The 19,363-nt window shown below is 45.6% G+C and overlaps 2 protein-coding genes across 9 annotated transcripts in view; one reads left to right on the top strand and one right to left on the bottom strand.

Annotated features, from left to right (window-relative positions):
• Nucleotides 1–7: 7 nt before the first annotated feature.
• IAH1 (isoamyl acetate hydrolyzing esterase 1 (putative)) lies at nt 8–14,690 on the top strand. 5 transcript variants are annotated; one of them, XM_055253857.2, is made up of 7 exons: nt 8–1,529; nt 2,849–2,901; nt 5,068–5,216; nt 8,065–8,226; nt 11,184–11,302; nt 13,041–13,113; nt 13,659–13,788. In XM_055253857.2, the coding sequence occupies exons 1-6, from the start codon at nt 1,449–1,451 to the stop codon at nt 13,092–13,094; spliced, it is 618 nt and encodes a 205-aa protein (XP_055109832.1). In that variant the 5' UTR covers nt 8–1,448; the 3' UTR covers nt 13,095–13,113; nt 13,659–13,788. The 5 variants fall into 5 exon arrangements, with proteins under 5 accessions (XP_055109832.1, XP_055109830.1, XP_063480053.1 ...); XM_055253855.2 differs by lacking the exon at nt 13,041–13,113 and having other exon boundaries at nt 13,659–14,690; XM_063623983.1 differs by lacking the exon at nt 13,659–13,788 and having other exon boundaries at nt 13,022–13,054.
• A 40-nt stretch (nt 14,691–14,730) lies between these two features.
• The window catches only part of ADAM17 (ADAM metallopeptidase domain 17), a 67,992-nt gene continuing 63,359 nt past the window's right edge, over nt 14,731–19,363 (bottom strand). For all 4 annotated transcript variants that reach the window (XM_055253850.2, XM_063623979.1, XM_055253851.2 and 1 more), the window contains 4 exons: nt 19,243–19,321; nt 18,395–18,483; nt 16,586–16,636; nt 14,731–15,995 (listed from right to left, as the gene is read on the bottom strand). In XM_055253850.2, the coding sequence (XP_055109825.2) occupies nt 15,654–15,995; nt 16,586–16,636; nt 18,395–18,483; nt 19,243–19,321 (561 nt within the window). In that variant the 3' untranslated portion in view covers nt 14,731–15,653. The remainder of the gene's footprint in view (nt 15,996–16,585; nt 16,637–18,394; nt 18,484–19,242; nt 19,322–19,363) is intronic.

Here is a 19,363-nt window from a genome sequence, read left to right as displayed (position 1 = left end):
TTGATGTCAAATGGCCTTTATTCCAACAGCCTGAATACTGCTAAATCGCCAATTAATGTGTCCATTATTCTAGAACTAACTACTAAATCAACTGCCCATTATTTTAGAATTTATGGATTCTTCTTCCAGGCACGTATGTGCAGCTCCCGTGGAAACCATCAAGATCTGCCGACAGCAACGGCTGCTGGTTACCCTCTCCCCTGGGGTAACCAATTTGAGTTAATAATAAGGATTCTAAGTTGCACTTGAATCTTTCCTGTCTTCATCTCCACCGCTGCTGTTCGAGTCCAAGTCTACTCTCCCCTCTGAATTCCTGCAACCACCTCCATCTCCTCCCCTACAGCTGATTCCTGGAACAGACCTGGCCTCAAGCCTCTGCTGCTTGAAGGCCTTAATGAAGTCCTTATGATAAAGATGAAGTCCAGGCACCTTTGCTTGCTCTAGCAGGGGCTCTCAATCTGGGCTACCCGTGGGAATCACGTGGGGTGCATTACAAGTGCACCTGTGCCCAAGTCCTGCCACCAGGAGGTGAGTTAGTCGGGCTGGAATGAGGGTCCTTGGTTGGATCTTATTTGTAAAGCTCCCCCAGGTGATCCAAGCCAGCTTGGGACGAGCAACCTAAAGGTCACGCTCTACGCCCATTGCCCCACCCCAGGAGCGGAGTGGGCCTCTGCGCCGGCTCCACCTGGCCCTTCTATTACTCATCTACAGCTCCGTGATTTCAAGGCATCCTTCCCACCCGTTTTTAGCTCGGCCGCAGAACTTCATTGCATAGTTGAGGTTCTTAACGTTGCATTACAACCACGTTTTAACAGATGAATCCCTTGGAAGTAAGTCAGTACTCCGTGTCCGCGGGGTTCTGCATCCGCGCATCCACCCAACGGCGGGAAAAAGAAAAGCGGCCGGCTGCGCACGCACTGAACGTGCAGCTGCTTTCCCTTGTCATTCGCAGAACCACGAGGTACTGCCAGGGTTTCCGCAGTGCCTGCGTCCTCTTGGCTGTTACAGGCCCTCCAGAGTGACGCCCGGCGCAGGAGGCCGCGCGCGCACCCCACGACCTCTTCCAGGGGGGCCTGGAGCAGCCCTCCGCACCACCGAGGGCCAGCTGTGCTTCCCGCCGCGCGTCCTGAGGTCACACTCCTGCCCTTTGCCGAACGCACCTGCGCCCGCGGAGCGCGGGGTGGGCTTGGGGGGCTCCGGACCGCTTTTCTTCCGGGAAGCACGCGGCGGGACGCGGGCTCCGGACTCCCTGGGGGCAGCCTTGCTGTGGGTGAACAAGCGCGGAGGCCGAGCTTCTTGCAAACGGACTCCAAGGAGCAACGACTTTCGCGCGTCACCAAAGTGACTGCCTGGGTGCCCAACGAGCCCGGCTCCTGCAACTCACGGGCGGCCACTGCGCAGGCGCCTCTCCCGGCTGGCGGCCCCGCCCTGCTCCGACTGGCTGCTCCATGGCGCTGTGCGAGGCAGCGGGCTGCGGCAGCGCCCTGCTCTGGCCTCGCTTGTTGCTCTTCGGGGACTCCATCACCCAGGTACGGCCGCCCCGACGCTCGGCCTCCCTGCGGGATCGCTGCCGAGCCGGCCGAGGCTCCTCGCCGTTCTCTTCGGCGCCCGAGACGGCTGGGCCGGAGGCCTGGCCACGCCCGTGGCGACACTGGAGGAGTGGCGGGTTCCCCAGTGGCTGCGCCTTCCGGGCCCGCAGCGTCCCGGAGGCCACGACGGTGTCCGCGAGAGCCCGGGCTCCCGGCACAGACGCGAGGGGACCCGGCCGCGCTGCCCGCCCCGTGTCGAGATGCGCGGTCGTCCCCTCAGCGCCCTCCTGGGCAGCGGCCTTTCCCTCCGGGTCCGGGTTAGCGGCTCCGGGCGACCGCGCGCTGTGTCCCAGGAGGTCCCGCGGCTGGCTCCGGGCAGAGGCGCCGGGAACCCTCTCGCTGCATTCCCTGCGGGCACAGGTGGGGCCGTTAGGGGTTGACTTTGGAAGTAAAACGCCTTCAGGAATTAGGTAGGAAAGGACCATCCGTTCATCCAAGATCATCTCACCTCCTGTGAAGTGAACGGTCTTCTTCTAACTGCAGGTTCTTACTTCGGGGAGGGCGGAGAAAGTCCATTCCTGTGTGTGTCCTCTTCTCAGACAGGACTTGCTTCACCAGGTTTTTGTGTATACGCCAGTAACTGGTAACATTATGTTTAGGCATATGGGGCAGTCAGGGCTTCCCGAATTCCATGGGAATGTGTATGCAAAAGTGTTCACCCTCAGCTCGGTAACCAGCAAAGCAGTGAGGCGACGTGGCCTTCATTTCCTCACTGACCTTTGACTTTATTTCCTTAACTTAAATTTCTGTGTAGCTTTTTTTTTTCGTTTTCTTTTTTTTTTTCTTTTCTTGAGACGGAGTATCGCTCTATCGCCCAGGCTGGAGTGCAGTAGCGCAATCTGGGCTCACTGCAAGCTCCGCCTCCCGGGTTCAAGCGTTTCTCCTGCCTCAGCCTCCCGAGTAGCTGGGATTATAGACGTGAGCCACCACACCGGGCTAATTTTTGTATTTTTAGTAGAGACGGGGTTTCGCCATGTTGACCAGGCTGGTCTGGAACTCCAGGCCTCATGTGATCCGCCTGCCTCGGCTTCCCAAAGTGCTGGGAATACAGGCTGTTTAGCTTTCGATAGAGAAAAATCCCCCTCTGCTAAAGTGCTGCCAGGTGTACTTACCTGTAATCCCCAAAATGACCCCCTCCAGTGAAGCAATCAAAGCCAAGAAGGGAGCACCGGGAAATCAGAAGTTGCCAATCAGAACTGCCCTTGCTGAGATGCCCCGTTACAGTCATTAGTAGTAATAATGGGCTTTTCTTCCTCCAGTTTTCCTTCCAGCAGGGTGGATGGGGAGCATCGCTGGCTGACAGGCTGGTCAGGTGAGAATGGTTTCCGATACTTGAGTTCTTACGGATGGAAAATGTCTTAGGGATCCGTCTTATGGATGAAGGATAGTTCTGAACAGAACATTCCTCCTTTATTAATTTTGCTTGCCTCCCCTAATCAGTATATAGGAGAAGGAACAGAAAAAATTTACTCTTCACTCAGTCTGACCAATTAGATATTTTAGGGTTGAGCTCTGATGGCTGGGTAGACTCAGACAAATCAAGGAAATGGCCAAGGCCTCTTTGCTAGTCAAGGGCAGACAGATCCAAGTCCAGCTGCTGTGATTGCAGAACTTGCAGTTTCACTGCTACACCACACTAGGAGGAAGCTACTTTGCCTTTTTTTGAAGTGCTGCCATGACTAAGACTCACCTTGTCACAATTCCACCATACTTTATTTTGGTTTTGGTGGTTTTTGTTTTGTGACAGGGTCTCTTGTTACGCGCGTCCATGTGAAGAGACCACCAAACAGGCTTCGTGTGAGCAACAGGCTGTTTATTCACTTGGGTGCAAGTGGGCTGAGTCTGAAAAGAGCAAAGGGAGACGGGGTGGGGCAGTATTACAGGATTCGGGTAGGTAGTGGAAAATTAGTTAAAGGTGCTTATCTATTGTTAGCAGGGGAAGGGGGTCACAAGGTGCTCTGTGGAGAGCTCCTGAGACTCATTGTCCAGGGGAGGAATGTCACAAGGTCGATTGATTAGTTAGGGTGGGGCAGGAACAGATCACAATGGTGGAATGTCATCAGTTAAGGCAGGAACTGGCTGTTTCACTCCTTTGGTGGTTCTTCAGTTGCTCCAGGTCACCTGGATGTATGTGCAGGTCACAGGGGTTATGATGGCTTAGCTTGGGCTCAGAGGCCTGACAACTCTGGCACGCAGGCTAGAGTGCAGCAGGGTGATCAGGGCTCACTGCAGCCTCCACCTCTGGGGCTGAAGCCATCATCATCTCAGCCTCCTGAGTAGCTGGGACCGACAGGCACTCACTACCACACCCAGCCCAGCACTTCATTAAAATATTGTGATTTCACTCTGTAAAATGGCTAGTCAGCATTTTATAATCACTACACACAAAAACAATCTTAGAAATAAGGCTGAGTTTCTGTTGTTGTTCCCCAGTTTATAAATGCTGCCTGAGAACTTTGAGCAGTGTCATAAAGTGTCCCCTTGTGCTGCTTTGGAGCCTGCTGCCTGATGCTGTAGCCTGCAGTTCTCCGCTGGTGCCCCAGCTTCTCTGCTTGGTTATGCATATATGGGAATGTGAATACACCAAAATGAACCATATTGATTTACTAATCATAATTTGAACCCCAGGAGTCATTTTAAGAAAACTTTATGGACAACTTTAAATATCCACAGAAGCAAAGAGTAAAATGAGCCCATCCATCCCTCCTACTATGGATTATTCTGAAGCAAATCCCAAATCATATCATTTTACCAAGACTAAGATAAAAAGAGTCCCTCTTCTGTGACTGGTATTCTCTGAGGGGTTTTAAACCTACTGCCTGATGCGAATCCTTAACTGGGATCTCCTCACTTTACATGTGAGGAAGGAGCACAGCATGCCCAGGGTCACGCCTAGTCACAGATGGAGCCGAGAAAGAAATCCAGGCAACCCGGCTTTTTTTTTCCCCCCATTACACCTACAGTACTGTGAATCCAGCTATTTTTAAGAAGGAAACAAAAAGTATTAATGAACCGGTTTAAGTTGAAACACAACAAATATATTTACTAAAACTATTTAATCAAAACCAGAAATCTCAAATATTCTATAGACTATTTAAATATAAACCAAACTAAACTAAGTTCCAGGATATTAGTGACTTTTTACCTGAGATACTTGCTCAGATTATCTGTTGCGAACTCCATTTTAAAAGTACCCCACTATACCATGCTTGAAGTCAGGTAGTCTAGACTTCATCACAGCCCCTTTATATATAATTACTTCTCTCACGCAGGAGTATGGCGTATTTACCTCTATCTTTGAATGGCTTAAGATCAGCATGCTTCCACTGTGTTCTTGATCCTATCAAAGTGAAGCCTGGGAGTGGCTCAGACGTGAGGGGTTTAGAATCCCAGAGAGCACACCCTCACTAAAGGCCGCTTACTGGGACCGTAAACACTTCTTGCCCACAATTCATCTTTTTAAAATGTTTCGTTTCAGAAAATGTGACGTTCTGAATCGTGGATTTTCAGGTTACAATACCAGATGGGCCAAAATTATCCTTCCAAGGTTAATCAGGAAAGGAAACAGTTTGGACATCCCAGTAGCAGTTACAATTTTCTTTGGGGCCAATGACAGTGCACTAAAAGGTAAAAGCATTTTTTATGTTCTTCTAGCTCACTTTTAATCATTTTTATGTTACAGCAAACTTACATTTAATATACTTTTTTCAACTGTTTACTTGCTCCCAATAGATACGGTTTTGCCAAACTTATGTTGAGTTGATGTGTATCCCTGGCTTTAACACTGGTGGATTTTATTCTTGATTCGGTTTCTACATGCCTCGGTCGCTGGCAGTCCTGATCTTGCAAACACTTATATTTTCTAGAGTCTGTTAGTGCTATGCTAAGTTTGTAATGTTTTTCTCTTTAGTTCATGCATTCGGCAGCAGAAAGCTAAAGGATACCTTGTGGCTTGCATCACACTGATGGCAGCTGGTGGAGTGTCTTAGGGAGGGATATCGCAGGGCAGCAGCCACCCCGACCTCAGTTAGGCTTGAATCCTGGGCAATGGTGAACGTGGGTTTGGAAAAGGAGATGGTCTCTCCTTGATTGCTGAAGAATTGCTGCTGTGACTAGAGGAAAGCTAGCTGTGTAAGAGGCCTTTCTTCCCTTTCTACTCTTGAAAAAAGCCTTCTGCGTGCTATAAATGAGAAAAATCAGCCTTTGTTTTGGGAAGTTAGGTAGTCATCTTCCAGAGATTCTTGGTGCCCCTGCTTGTGTCACAGAAGTGGTGTGGTCTGCTATTCACAGGCACACTGTGGGAGACCTCTGATTGAGGCTGGACATGAAGGAACACCAGCTGCAGTACGGAATTCTTGCTTTCTAGGAGAAAGATTACGTAGATTACAGGGATCGGTGGAGACTGCATGCCAACCATTATATTTAGGAAGAAATTAATCTTCACTTTCTATCTTGTACCAAAAACCATAAGAAAACTCAAAACAGAATTTTTTAAAAAGATAAATTTTTATCAAATTTAGGATAAGGAAAAACACTTCCTAAGTATAACAGCAGTGGAAGAAGCCACAGAGGAAAAACAGGTTTATGAAATAAAATAACTTAGACTACGAAAAAACTGAAAAAGAAAATGATGTGTTAAGGAAAATATCTGAAAAATGTGGCAGACAAGAGAGTAATGTCTTTAATGTAGAAATCAATAAGAAAAATACTACAATAGAAAATGTAGGCAAAGGACAGGAATAGGTAAAAGGAGAAATTTAACAGCAAATACATATTTGAAAATGTGTGAAAACTTAACAAAAAATGCCAGTTAAAACAAGGTATTTTGATTTTTTGACTCAGAAAAGCAATATGAAGCAGTAATACTTATGGATGACAGGCATGAAATAAGATTGGAACTCTTACATTCCTGGTGAGAGAATAGCTTGTAATCCTCTGGAAAGCTGTGCGGCAGTATGCGCCAAGGGACTGCCCATGTGTAGAAATTCAACCAAGGAAATATTCAGATATGCAGCCAGATGAGTGTGCAGAGATTTCTGTGTGTTGCTTTTTTTATTTTATTTTTCTTTTTTTGAGACAGTTTCGCTCTTTTGCCTAGGCTGGAATGAAGTGATACGATCTCGGCTCACTGTAACCTCCACCTCCCAGGTTCAAATTATTCTCCTGCTTCAGCCTCCCGAGTAGCTGGGATTACTGGCGCTCGCCATCATGCCCAGCTAATTTTTGTATTTTTAGTAGAGACAGGGTTTTGCCATGTTGGCTAGGCTGGTCTCGAACTCCTGACCTCAGGTAATCCACCTGCCTCGGCCTCCCAAAGTGCTAGGGTTTCAGGCATGAGCCATCACACCTGGCCATGTATTGCTATTTATAACAGCAGATTAGAAGCTGTACAGTATGGAAACATCACGTGGTCACCCTACAACTAAATATCATTTTTTGAGGACTATTTATGGACACAGAAAAGCTCGTAATATGTTATGTGAGCCAGGCGTGGTGTTTGAGACCAGCCTGGGCAACAGTGAGACTCTGTCTCAACAAAACAAAGTTTGCCTAGTGTGGTGTTGCATGCCTGTAGTCCCAGCTACTTAGGAAGCTGAGGTGGGAGGGTCGCTTGGGCCCAGGAGTTAAGGTTACAGTGAGCTCTGATCACACTCCAGCCTGGGTGATGGAGCGAGAGCCTGTCTGTAAAACAATTTGTAGAGAAAAGCAAAATATGAAGTCTTCAGCGTGAATATAATCTTCAGTGCAAACTCATTTTTTTAAAAGCATGTGTATCTTCGTAGACTGGAAAGATATGCATCAAAATGCCAACAGTGGGTTTCTGGGTGGTAGGATCATTGGTGACTTTTTTTTTCTTTATACTGTACTTATATGTGGTTAGCAAATGGTAAACAATGACCCTTGTAATACTTCAGTGAGAGCCTATCTAGAAAATACTCCTTTGCAATAACAGTAGTGGTATTCATGGGTGCCATTTGTTTAGACTGAGTGCTTGCTTTGTGAAGGCACCCTGCTCTCGGTGCTGTAAACTCTTAGCTGTTTTGATTTTCAGTCCTAGGAGGGAGACCCTATTATCTTCATTTTCCCAATGAGGTACAGAAAGGCTAAGTATTTATCCGTGGTTCTGTGGCGAGGAGTGACAAAGCCAGGATTTGAACCTAGGCCGTCTCACCCAACAGGCTGGGCTCTTTAATTTCTTTACAAATCCAACCTAATTGATGTAATAACCATCTGGATACTAGTGACGAAAAGACAAGAGTACTTACAGTGCCCCTAGTTAGAGCCTTTGAAGTCTTGCTTTATGAAGAACTATACATTTTAATTCATCAAGGAGAAAACCTTCTCTTGTGTCCTTGGTGTTAAACAATCCCCCCAGTGACATCATGAATAACAGGCATTTGCGGAAGTGTGTTCACCTGAATTGTCACTTATAATAAATATGCATCTGGTGAGCACTCATGTTTCTCTTGAGCAGATGAGAATCCCAAGCAGCACATTCCCCTGGAGGAGTATGCTGCAAATTTAAAGAGCATGGTACAGTACCTGAAGTCTGTGGACATCCCTGAGAATCGAGTCATTCTCATCACGCCGACCCCACTTTGTGAAACAGCCTGGGAAAAAGAGTGCATCATACAAGGTAAACAAACCACAGCCAATCTCGGCAAATCTGGATAGGAATGCTGAGGGAGGAACTCTGATAGGACAGTGGTTTCCTGCCTGGGGCTTCTGTTTCTTAGGGGCTCAGTATGTCCATTTCAGTCTGTTTTCAATCCAAAATTATTAAAGTATAGCTTCCATTATGTCATACCTGAGACCTTTTTTGACATAGAAAAGGGATTCTGGCTTTGGATAGTCAGGAGGGAACCGTGGGCCTGGCATCTGCTGACCTTTACAGTTGCCAGACTCCAAGGTGCACATGAAGGCCGCTGAGATCTGTGCAGAGCTGTGGTGCTCGGCCTGGGGGGCTGATGCTGATGTGCTTTGACTTGGAAGTCCACACCTGGGGCTTTTCCTGGCTCACAGAAGCTGGGTAGGAATGATCGGATAGGAGTCGCCAGCACTCCATATAGTTGGGTTTCACATTCCTCAAGTGCTGTGTTTTCGATCCACCTTTGATTGAAAAACCTCTGCACATAAGTGGACCTTCACGGTTCAAACCTATGTTGTTCAAGGGTCAGCTGTATGTTAATGTTGAAAATGTGCATTATGGAAGTTCTCCTTCCTTTTTTTTTTTTTTTTTTTTTTTTTTTGGAGACAGAGTCTGGCTCTGTCAGCCAGGCTGGAGTGCAGTGGCACGATCTCGGCTCACTGCAACCTTTGCCTCCTGGGCTCAAGCAGTTCTGCCTCAGCCTCCTGAGTAGCTGGGATTACGGGTGTGCATCACCACGCCCGGCTAATTTTTGCATTTTTAGTAGAGACGGGTTTCACCATGTTGGCCAGGCTGGTCTCGAACTCCTGACCTCAGGTAATCTGCCCAACTCAGCCTCCCAAAGTGCTGGGATTACAGGTGTGAGCCACCGTTCCTGGCCTGGAAGTTTTCTAAGCTGCCCAGAACTCAACATTCTAGGACAAATTATTGACTTTGCAACACAGAACAGCTATTTCTCAAAGTGTGGTCTGACTCTGAGTTAACCGTGATTTTTAGGTAGATTTCTGGACCCATTTTCAGCACTCCAGATGTTTCTTATATACACCACAGCACACACACCACAACTTCATGGAAGGCTGTTATTGTCTCTACCAGTGGAGAAATGGAGTCCTAGAGAGGCTAAGTAACCTGCCCAAGAACACACAGCCAGTAACAGAACCAGGAATCAAATCCAGCAGGTGTGACTTCAGAGCTCAAGTCCTTACTGTTCTATGAGTTTACTGTTCAGTTGGGTTGTAGCTATGTCCCTTGCTCTCAAAGGGCCTGTCATCCTTAGAGGAGGATCCAATGCATTCTCAAGTCACAAACAGCATATGTCAAGGGGTGCCACACACTGGAGGCACAGACAAACGGGGAGAAACCCCAGCCTGCGGGACATGGTGACAGTAGGCTCTGGGCATCACATCAGGGCAGAGGGGCCCTATTGCTGGGCCTGAGCTACAGAGTGTTCTGCAGGGAAGGTGTTTAAGGCCCACAGAGCTCCACTGGAGACAACTTCAGACCCCCAGCTTGCTTCTGGGTCTGCAGCCCTAACTGCTTGGGGAGCAGTGTCATCTTGGCTTTAACAAATGGGGAAAAATGTTACATAGCACGGTCCACAGAAGCTGTTTACTTCTTTTTGTCTACTGTTTCCCAGGAAAATAATATATATGAAATTCTGAATGTTTAATTTCATTTCCCCTTTCTAGTCTTGAATGTAGCCCAATGCAGATTAAAAGGTCAGCAATGGGCAAAGGAGGTAGAGGAGGGGTCACATCTCAATAACTGGTCCCCTAGAAATTCAGCAGGTTATTTTTTGAGACGGTCTTGCTGTGTCACCCAGGCTGTAGTGCAGTGGATTGCTCATAGCTCACTGCAGCCTCGACCTCTGGGCTCAGGTGATCTTCTTGCCTCAGCCTCCCAAGTAGCTGGAACCACAGGCATGTGCAACCATGCTCAGCTAATTTTTTAAATTTTTTTGTAGGGATGGGGTAGCTAGTTATAATCTAGGTGAGTTTTATTAACAATTGATCCCAAGTATGAATCAAAGCCGGTGTGATGTACAGCCTGGGCCAGCATAGGTCCTCCTGTGGCCCACATCCAGTTGCCCATATCCTCATGCTGTCTCTTTAATACCATTCTGTAGTCCGCCTCTCGCCAGCCCTCACTGTCCTATTTGCAGCCTCCTGAGCCTTCTCCCCTAGCCCCAGCCCCACCTTCCAAACCAACCTAGCACAATCCCCAGATACTGCACTCCAGCCTTCCCTGGTGCAGCTCCCTGGGAGGATGAGGCAGCCTGCACTTGTGTTAGATACACTCAATCGTTCTGTGCTAGCTGCTTTGCTGGTGTTCAGTCTCTTAATCCTGTCAATATTCCTGCAACTAGGTAGGCACTGTCATTATAAGGATGCAGAAAGCTTCAGGACGGTTAAGCTGTTCAGGCACACAGCTATTTAGTGAAAATTGTAGGCATCAAAATAAAGGTCTCTATGTCTAAAGCCGACAAATTATTTTGCTGTGTTGTGGTGCAGCTGTTACATGTGAGAAGCCAGTGGTGTCAGCGCAGCATTCGGCTTCCATGGCCTGGCATTTCTTACCAGTGCAACCCTTACCAGCCCCCAGTCCAGCTCCTGCAGCCAGCACTCTGCAAGCAGCCCAGCCCTCCTGGGCCTTTTCTGCCTCTCTGCCTCTGTTCAAGGTGTCCTCTAGAACATCTTCCCTGGCGCCTCGGAAGACTCTGGTTACCACTAAAGGCTCCTTCTTCCCACTGCACCTTGTCCTCTGCTGAGTAGAGCAGCACACCAGTAACCTGCAGGGCTCCTCAACATACACCCTAAACCCCGAGGCTGGCCCAAGTGGGGTCAATACTTAATGGCATTTCGAAACTGTCTAGATGAGTGGAGCAGAACTTACACAAGGGCCAGCACTTGGGTTTATCAACTGCCACCTCGATTTCTTCTCAATAGGTTGCAAACTAAATCGCCTGAACTCTGTTGTTGGTGAATATGCCAATGCGTGTTTACAAGTGGCCCAAGACTGTGGGACTGACGTACTTGACCTATGGACCCTGATGCAGGACAGCCAGGTACAGTGGCTTGCTCAGTCCTCTCGGGGTAAATAGGATCACACAGAAGTAAACCAGGTGTGTGTGCAGCAGCTTTCCCTAGAAAGGCCCTGCCTGGCTAAGACAGTCATCCCTTTAGCCAATGAAAACAAAAAGGCTTGGGGGAGGGGAGGAATGGAGGTTCCAGGATGGCTCACAAGCCCAGCAGCTTATTCAGCGAGGCTCCTTGGCTAGGAGTTAGTGCACAGTGACGTAAATGAGCAATACATGGCTCATATTTATGAACATCCAGGCCAAGTTCTTTCATACAGAGAATGGCAGAAAGCTAAAACTTGTTAACAGGTAAAACAATGAATTTAAATACAGTATTGGCTAATAAAACTGAGATATGTAGTTCTAATTAAGTTACTTTGTTTTAAAGCCTGAAAGCACAAATATAAAAGGTAAAAAGCAGGTCCCATAGAATGGTGCACCAACTCTGGAGACAGCTGGTTTCTTATGCAGTCACACATACACTCAGGGAGGACCTGGCAGTCCACTCCTGGGTTATCTGCCCTAGAGAAATGAAAACTATGTTCACACAGAACCTAGGTGTAACTGTTGACAGCAGCATTATTCCTACCTGCTGGAAACACCCCAGTGTCCTTCTGTGATGAATAGGGAAACTGGTGTGTCCATGGAATGGGATACTACTCAGCAATAAAGAGGAAGGACTGACATACACAGCAACGTGGGTGACTCTCAGAGGCGTTTCACTGAGGGAAGGAAGCTGGTCTCTGACGGTTGGTTACTACATGAGTCCATCTGTTTGGTATCTCGAAAAGGCAAGACTTGGGCTGGGCGTGGTGGCTCACACCTGTAATTCCATCACTTTGGGAGGCCAAGGTGGGTGGATCACCTGAGGTCAGGAGTTCGAGACCAGCCTGACTGACATGGTAAAACCCCATCTCTACTTAAAAATACAAAAATTAGCCAGGCGTGGTAGCAGGCACCTGTAATCCCAGACACTTGGGAGGCTGAGGCAGGACAATCACCTGAACCTGGGAGGCAGAGGTTGAAGTAGGCCGAGACTGCACCATTGCTCTCTAGCCTGGGCAACAAGAGTGAGACTCCAGCTCAAAAAAAAAAAAGTCACATAAGCTAGCTGGCCACCCAGATTCTAACAGAGCTCTTGGCTAGTAAGATTCTTCCCCAAGAAAGAAATGGCTGTATGGGTAAAACTCTTATAGTTCAGGGCCTGGTATGGCCATTCATGCCTGTAATCCCAATACTTTGTGAGGCCGAGGTGGGAGTATTGCTTGAGCCTAGGAGTTCAAAACCAGCCTGGGCAACATAATGAGACACCCATCTCTACAAAAAGCATAAAAATTAGCCAGGCAGCCAGGTATGGTGGCACATGCCTATAGTCCCAGCTGCTCAGGGGGCTGAGGTTAGAAAGATGGCGTGAGCCCAGGAGGTTGAGGCTGCAGTGAGCCATGATCATGTCACTGCACTCCAGCCTGGGCAGCAAAGCAAGACCCTGTCTCCAAATATACGTGTATCTTTTTAAATATATACTCTTGAGTTCAGGGGAGTGGGAGGAAGACTGGACTCCTGTGTCCCAGCAATTACTATTCTAGGTTAGATGGTACAAGTTCTTTCTACCTAAAAACCTGCCTAGAGTCAAAAACAATATTGACTCATGGGGCCCCTGAACACTCCTAATACCAAATTTTTCATTTTTGCTGATTATGTTAACAGGCCATATTTACCTGTTAAGGTTCTTTCAAATAACCTGAGAATCATGTCATATGACTCAGAAGACCTGGAATGAGGTCCCAGCTCACTTAATGGTGAGTGACTTTCATGAAACTCAATTCTATAATATGGAGATAGTACTACAGCACTAGTGAGGGTTCTCTGTGTGTTCACCTATGTAAATAGCTTATCAGTGCTACTGTAGTCCAAGACAACTCTGGTCAGATGCCTACAATGAAAGGGGCTGGTGATCTTTCTGTTGCAGGGCCACAAATGAGAGAATGGTACACACTGGCATTTAGAAAAGTTATACCCTCCCTCCCCGGCCTTTTTTTTTTTTTTGCGCAGGGGGAGACAGTCTATCACCCAGGCTGGCTGGAGCTCAGTGGTGCAATGATAGCTCACGTAGCCTCCAAGTCCTGGCTTAAGTGATCCTCCCATCTTCGCCTCCCAAGTAGGTGGGAATATAGCTGTTTGCCACCACACCCAGCTAATTTTTGTATTTTTAAAATTTTTTGTAGAGACAGGGTCTCAAACTCCTGTCTTCCAGTAATCCTCGGCCCCAAAGTGTTGGAATGACAGGGGTGAGCTACCACACCTGGCCAGTTACCCACCTTTAACCGATTTCTCTCCCTTCTAGGACTTCTCTTCTTATTTATCAGATGGACTACATTTGTCTCCAAAGGGGAATGAATTTTTGTTCTCGCATCTCTGGCCTTTGATAGAGAAAAAGGTCTCTTCTCTGCCTTTGCTGCTTCCTTACTGGCGGGATGTAGCAGAAGCAAAACCTGAATTAAGTCTGCTGGGAGATGGAGACCATTAGCCAATCACAGGTGACCCAAATCTGCTTGTTATCTACAGAACTCAAAGTTGTCAATACATAGAGATACGCTTTTTTCCTCAGGCTTAAACCTTTGCCACTGATATTAATAATAAAAGTATTAGATTTTTCAGGGAAGTGTTATACTTAGGTCCATTGTGTTTTGACAGTATTTATTAATGCAGATATCAGTGCTACAGCTATAAAATATACCCTGAGCAGCTTGTTAATTCTATAAATGACAAAGACTATTTTTTAAAAGTCACAATTTTATAAAAATGGTTTTCTTACATTCTTTTGAGAACTGTTTCACACATACATACACCCACACACCCCACTCAACCTTGTATCAAATTCCAAAAGTGTAACTAAAGTATAAGAATATCATGACTAGTTAAAAGATAGCAAATACCATAAGGTACAAGTTCAAGTATTAGTATAACAAGTATCTGAGTAACAAATGTCCTTGGAAATGGGGGGTAGGGGGAGATATGATTAGTCACAGGTTTGGTTAATTGCCCTCAAAGTTTACATGTTAAAATGTTTTGCCTGGTGAGCACATTTCAGTTCTTAGGGGGAAAAAGCTTTTAATGGCAATTTATCGAAATCAGAATTCAGGCTAATGATTTTTATCCTTCACACAGTAAATGCAGCCCATCCAGAATCCTGGAGCAATAAAGTAAGAAGTAATTCAAATATCTGCTTGTGGGTCAATAAAAAGGGTTTCTGAAGTATCAGTTCTTGTGGGGACAGCCCCCAACCCTAAGGGCAGGTAGTATTCTGTCTCTTGGCTGGCTCACCACACCTCAGCCTATTCAAAACAACCTGTTTGTTTTTTCTTTTTTTTTTTTTTTTTTTGTTAAGAAATATCTCACCCTCTTATTCACTAGTGTTTGAAAACAAGCAATCTTTGTTTTTTTTTTTTTTTTTTTTTTTAGGCAGAGGAGTCTCACTCTGTCACCCAGGCTGGAGTGCAGTGGCGTAACCTCAGCCTCTCCAAGTGCTGGGATTGCGGGCATGAGCCACTGCTCCCAGCCAATAGTGAATTTTCTAAGAGCATGTATCCCTATCAGTAACAAGAATACATGAAGATACTTATAAAATACAGAAAAACTGCCCAGCAAATCAGGGCCCTAAACAGTTGGTAGATTCCATAAATTCAACTGGCTACCATGTATAGCCGTCACTGTAAGGTAGGTGGTTAGATTTCTAGAGAGCATTAGTCTTAGAATTATGAAGAGCCATAATAACCCAAATGATTTCTAAATTTAGATGTATATTTTCCCTGCTACATAAAAACTCTGGGTAATAACTAGAAATAGACCCACAATTTAGAGACAGTGTATCTCCTTTGTTTTTAGTTGAAGGCAAAAAAAAAAAAAAAACCATTGTGTTCCAGTTGTCCTCACAAATAAATGCCAAATGCCTCATATTCAGCGGTTCATTACAGTGTATAAAAAAAAACTGATCATTTTCCTAGTCAGTGCTGTTATCAATATAAAAGATTAATTTACAAAAACGTAAATATTCATAACCCAATCCAGCTGTATTTTCTGCTTTTGCACCACAGGTCAAAAGATATTTAAAAAACTAAAACCTGAAAGCCTCAAAATAAGCTAGATTCACCTTCACCTTACCTTTTCAAAAGGAGAAGGGCCAAACCACACAAGAATTGTTTACCTGCAGGAAGTTCAAACACATGACCAGCATCTGCTATTAAGTCACTTCCCAATCTTCACAAAATGTAAGCTGTGATTATAGGTCAAATCTATAAAAATATTTTGCACACTTAAGTCAAAAGAGCTGAGAACGAAATTAGCACTCTGTTTCTTTGCTATCAACACGATTCTGACGCTGCAGTTTAAAGGAGGCAGCCTTTTCACTTCTGGTGACCGGATGGTCCGTGAGATCCTCAAATGACTTGGCGGCTGTGCTGCTATTTGGGAAGGGGTCCTTCTCAAACCCATCCTCGTCCACATGTGAGTCTGTGCTAGGGTCTTCCTGGATGGTGTCCATTCTCTGGTGGTCCAGTTTTGGAGCTGCTGGCGCCGAAGGGATCACAGGGGCAGGCTGCAGGCGGCCTGGAGTCTGGGGCGCAGGAAAGGGTTTGATAATGCGAACCGATGCGGAATCCATGCTGCTCAGCATTTCAACATTCTGCAAAGACATGGGTTCAATTGATGGGAATAAAAGATGAATCTTAGGTCCTCACAGCTCCAACCTTACCCATCAAACAGCCCCTTATTCTGTTGGCACTGTGATGCTTAAAAAAAAAAAAAAAGGGCTAGGTGAGGCTCACTCAACCTAAGAAGTGACTAAAAAATACTAGGTTGGTACAAAAGTAATTAATGCCATTACTTTTAATAGCAAAAACAATAATTACTAGTTTTCACGCATCCTGAAAACTTACTTACTTACCATTTGAAGACCCAAAAGAGGATTCAAACCTCTCAAGGTAAGATCCCAAGAGAGAAATTGATCTCAAAATATTAACTAAGTGTTGAATGGCTAAATCACTCCTTATGGCTTGGGAAGGGCACAGCACAGCTCTTTAAATCTCTATCCATGCAACTAATCGAAGTTCACCATCACTGTTGTCAGAAGGGTAAACATTCCAACCTAGACCCTTCCTGCTGCAACATGACCTTCCATCAGCCAATGAAAGCTCTTTCTGGGTCAGGTGAAGGTCTTTGCCTAACAGGGCCTCAGACCAGGCGAAGATTGTTTCTTTCATATGGTATACTTACACTGGGGTGAAACAGAGACAGAGATTCATACTGCTTATCCAATTTCTTATCCTAGAAAGAAAGGAACAGCAAGAAGAAAGGTCATTCCCTACAAATACAACTCAGTTAGTGAGTACTATTTCATCACAGGCTACTCCTAACACTAACTGAAGAACTTAGAACCTGAGTTGTAGAAAGTGATAGCAGGCTCAACAGATGACAATCCATTTCTCACCCAAGCTTTAGTTTTGCCACCAATCTAGAAGTGTTTGTTTGCTTTGCACTCAAAGGAAATACATTTTGGCAGTAAGTACAGGAAGAGGCAAGGTTTAAGTGCTATGTTTTCTGAGAAATTCATCCCTCTGTGGGCAGGGGAATAATAAGGACATCTTCCTGTGCATGAAATGGCAAATGTCCCAGATGCTGGGTACACCAGGACTGCAATGACTGGAAGGGCAACTGGTAGGAAGACCCAGGTGGCTGGGCCTGCAGCCTTCCTCGCACTGCCCCGGCCCATGGCCTCACTCTCCTCTTAGCTGTCTCCACAGTTTCTGTGGACCATGCTCTGCTGGAGGAACTGGGCCTCCATCCCTACATCCTCCTTCTGCAGAAGGCTAACCACATGGCCATCTCCTGCCCCATCCCTGCCTGTGGCTGAAGCATAATAGGCGACAGAGGGCAAGGACCAAGAATCCAGGACTAGGCTTCCTGTCTGGATGCCATCAATGTATTCTATGACCAGAAACAAGTGACGGCCCTCCCTCCTATCAGAGGCTTTGCTCTGAAATCAAGGGTCGTGCCTTGTCCACATGTGCAACTTCCCTGTAAACAAAATAGGTTCCATCCTCCAATAAAAGCAATCGTGATGGATGGCACTGTCATCCAGAGACATCTGTCAAAGCTTCAAGCACGTCACCTTCAGCTTTCTTCAGCACAAGTGCTCTCTAGAGATCTTCCTCCCTACACCATCATGCTTACCACCCCGAGGAAGAGCTGCTCTGTGAGATGGCCCCTAGGCAGGAGATGCCAGCAGGAAAGGAAAGGAAGGAGGCAGTAGGAAAAACTCCTTTCTCATCAGTTGTGCTGGAATTTTTAAATGCTCATAGGAAGGCCACTATGAAAGAGTTTGGGAAAACAAGTCTGGAAGCCTGGGTCTGACTTTCTCATCTCTACAGCAGACAAATCCCCATTCCCCACAGATGCACGTGAATGGATTTGTAAGAACATTTATGAAAAAGGGCCTCAAATTTATAAAGGACCAGGAATTCCTTAATCAAAGCCCAATTCAACTTGTAGCTGTTACTGATTCTGAATGAGAACAGAAAAGACTGCTTACTCTTATTTTTTGGGGGAAGATGTAAATACTCATAGACAGCTGGGCCCCAGTCCCTACATCCTATTTGTGCAGAAGGCTGCAGACATAGCCATCTGCTGCCAAGAATCTACATGATATATGGGGAACATCTGAAATGCCAATGTTTGATATTTGCTCTGTTGCAACAAAGCCTGGAAATGCCCTTAATTAAGGGCTTTACTCATCAAAAGACCTGGACAAATCCAGTTAAACAGTCTCCTATGCTTAAAAGTATAAAATTCCTAAGAAATTTATATATTAAAACACCAACACACAAAAATAGTATTTTTTTTTTTAAAGACCATTAGTTAAGCTTTCTATGACATGTTCCCCTAGGAATAACAACAAAAAAAGCTATTGGAAATATCAGGCCAAACTTTGCTAAGAACAAGTTTTACCTTTTCCAGAGATTACCATGGTTGGAGTTGATCGAAATCTAAATAAAATATTTAATTACTTAAAAGTTGGTGACTTACCACACAATGGACAAGAATGCTGAAAGGAATCCAAAATATCAAGGAGAAAACCAGGACAGACCCAACGATGTTGTCTGCTAAAAACTTTCCTGTGAACAATTCCAAACAGTGAATGTCTTGACCAAGTACTTCACAAATCTAAAGTGAAATGCTCTTAGGATATTACCATTGTGTCAAATGCCAGAGCTGCTGGCTAGACACTACTACCGAGAGAAGAATGTCTGTGCTGCCTGTATTACACCATCTCTTCATACCAAGTGCTTTTAAAGAAATAGCCCTCATATACTGGCTGACAGGAAGAGATTGCAGAATATTCAACATACTACCTGGAGTAACGGTGTCAACAGACTAATCATATGGAATGCTACTACTAGTAAATGCTTAAGAAGACAAAGTTTTTGTTACCTGGATATTATTTTTGTGATTAAATTATGGACTCGTGAGGACATGATATACCCTGCTTCTGCAAAATATGAGGCCCACTTTTACATCAAACAGGATTCAGTATATAGCATTCAGTCAAATAAACACTCTTACATCAATCAGGATTCAGTCTATAGCATTAAACTATGCTTATGCTAATCACATGTATATTTTTGGGTAAAGAAGGAAGCCAATATTTTGACTTTATTTCCCTTGTCAGAAAATCTGTGCATCCAAGCTCCACGGGGACAGACTATCTATGCGTTCATTTTATTCTAGCCAACAAAGTTGTTTCATAACTAAAGCTGTGAATATTTCCACCTTCTACTGCAGAATTAGAGCACATCACTCTGAAAGCACACTTTTCTAATGTCATCACAGAAATCGACTCAGCTGTCAGTAAGTAATCTGGGGAAATCACCTACCAAAAGTATTGATGCTTAGCTGGTCAATGAAATCCCAGAATCGTTCAATTACATCCTGTACTCGTTTCTCACATTTGCCCTATGAAGAAAAAACATACATACAGCATCATTCCCAAACACA

The sequence above is a fragment of the Symphalangus syndactylus genome, chromosome 18, assembly GCF_028878055.3.
Source record: "Symphalangus syndactylus isolate Jambi chromosome 18, NHGRI_mSymSyn1-v2.1_pri, whole genome shotgun sequence".
Lineage (NCBI taxonomy): Eukaryota > Metazoa > Chordata > Mammalia > Primates > Hylobatidae > Symphalangus > Symphalangus syndactylus.
Note: the sequence above shows the minus strand (reverse complement) of the source record. Positions and strands in the feature narration are given on the sequence as shown.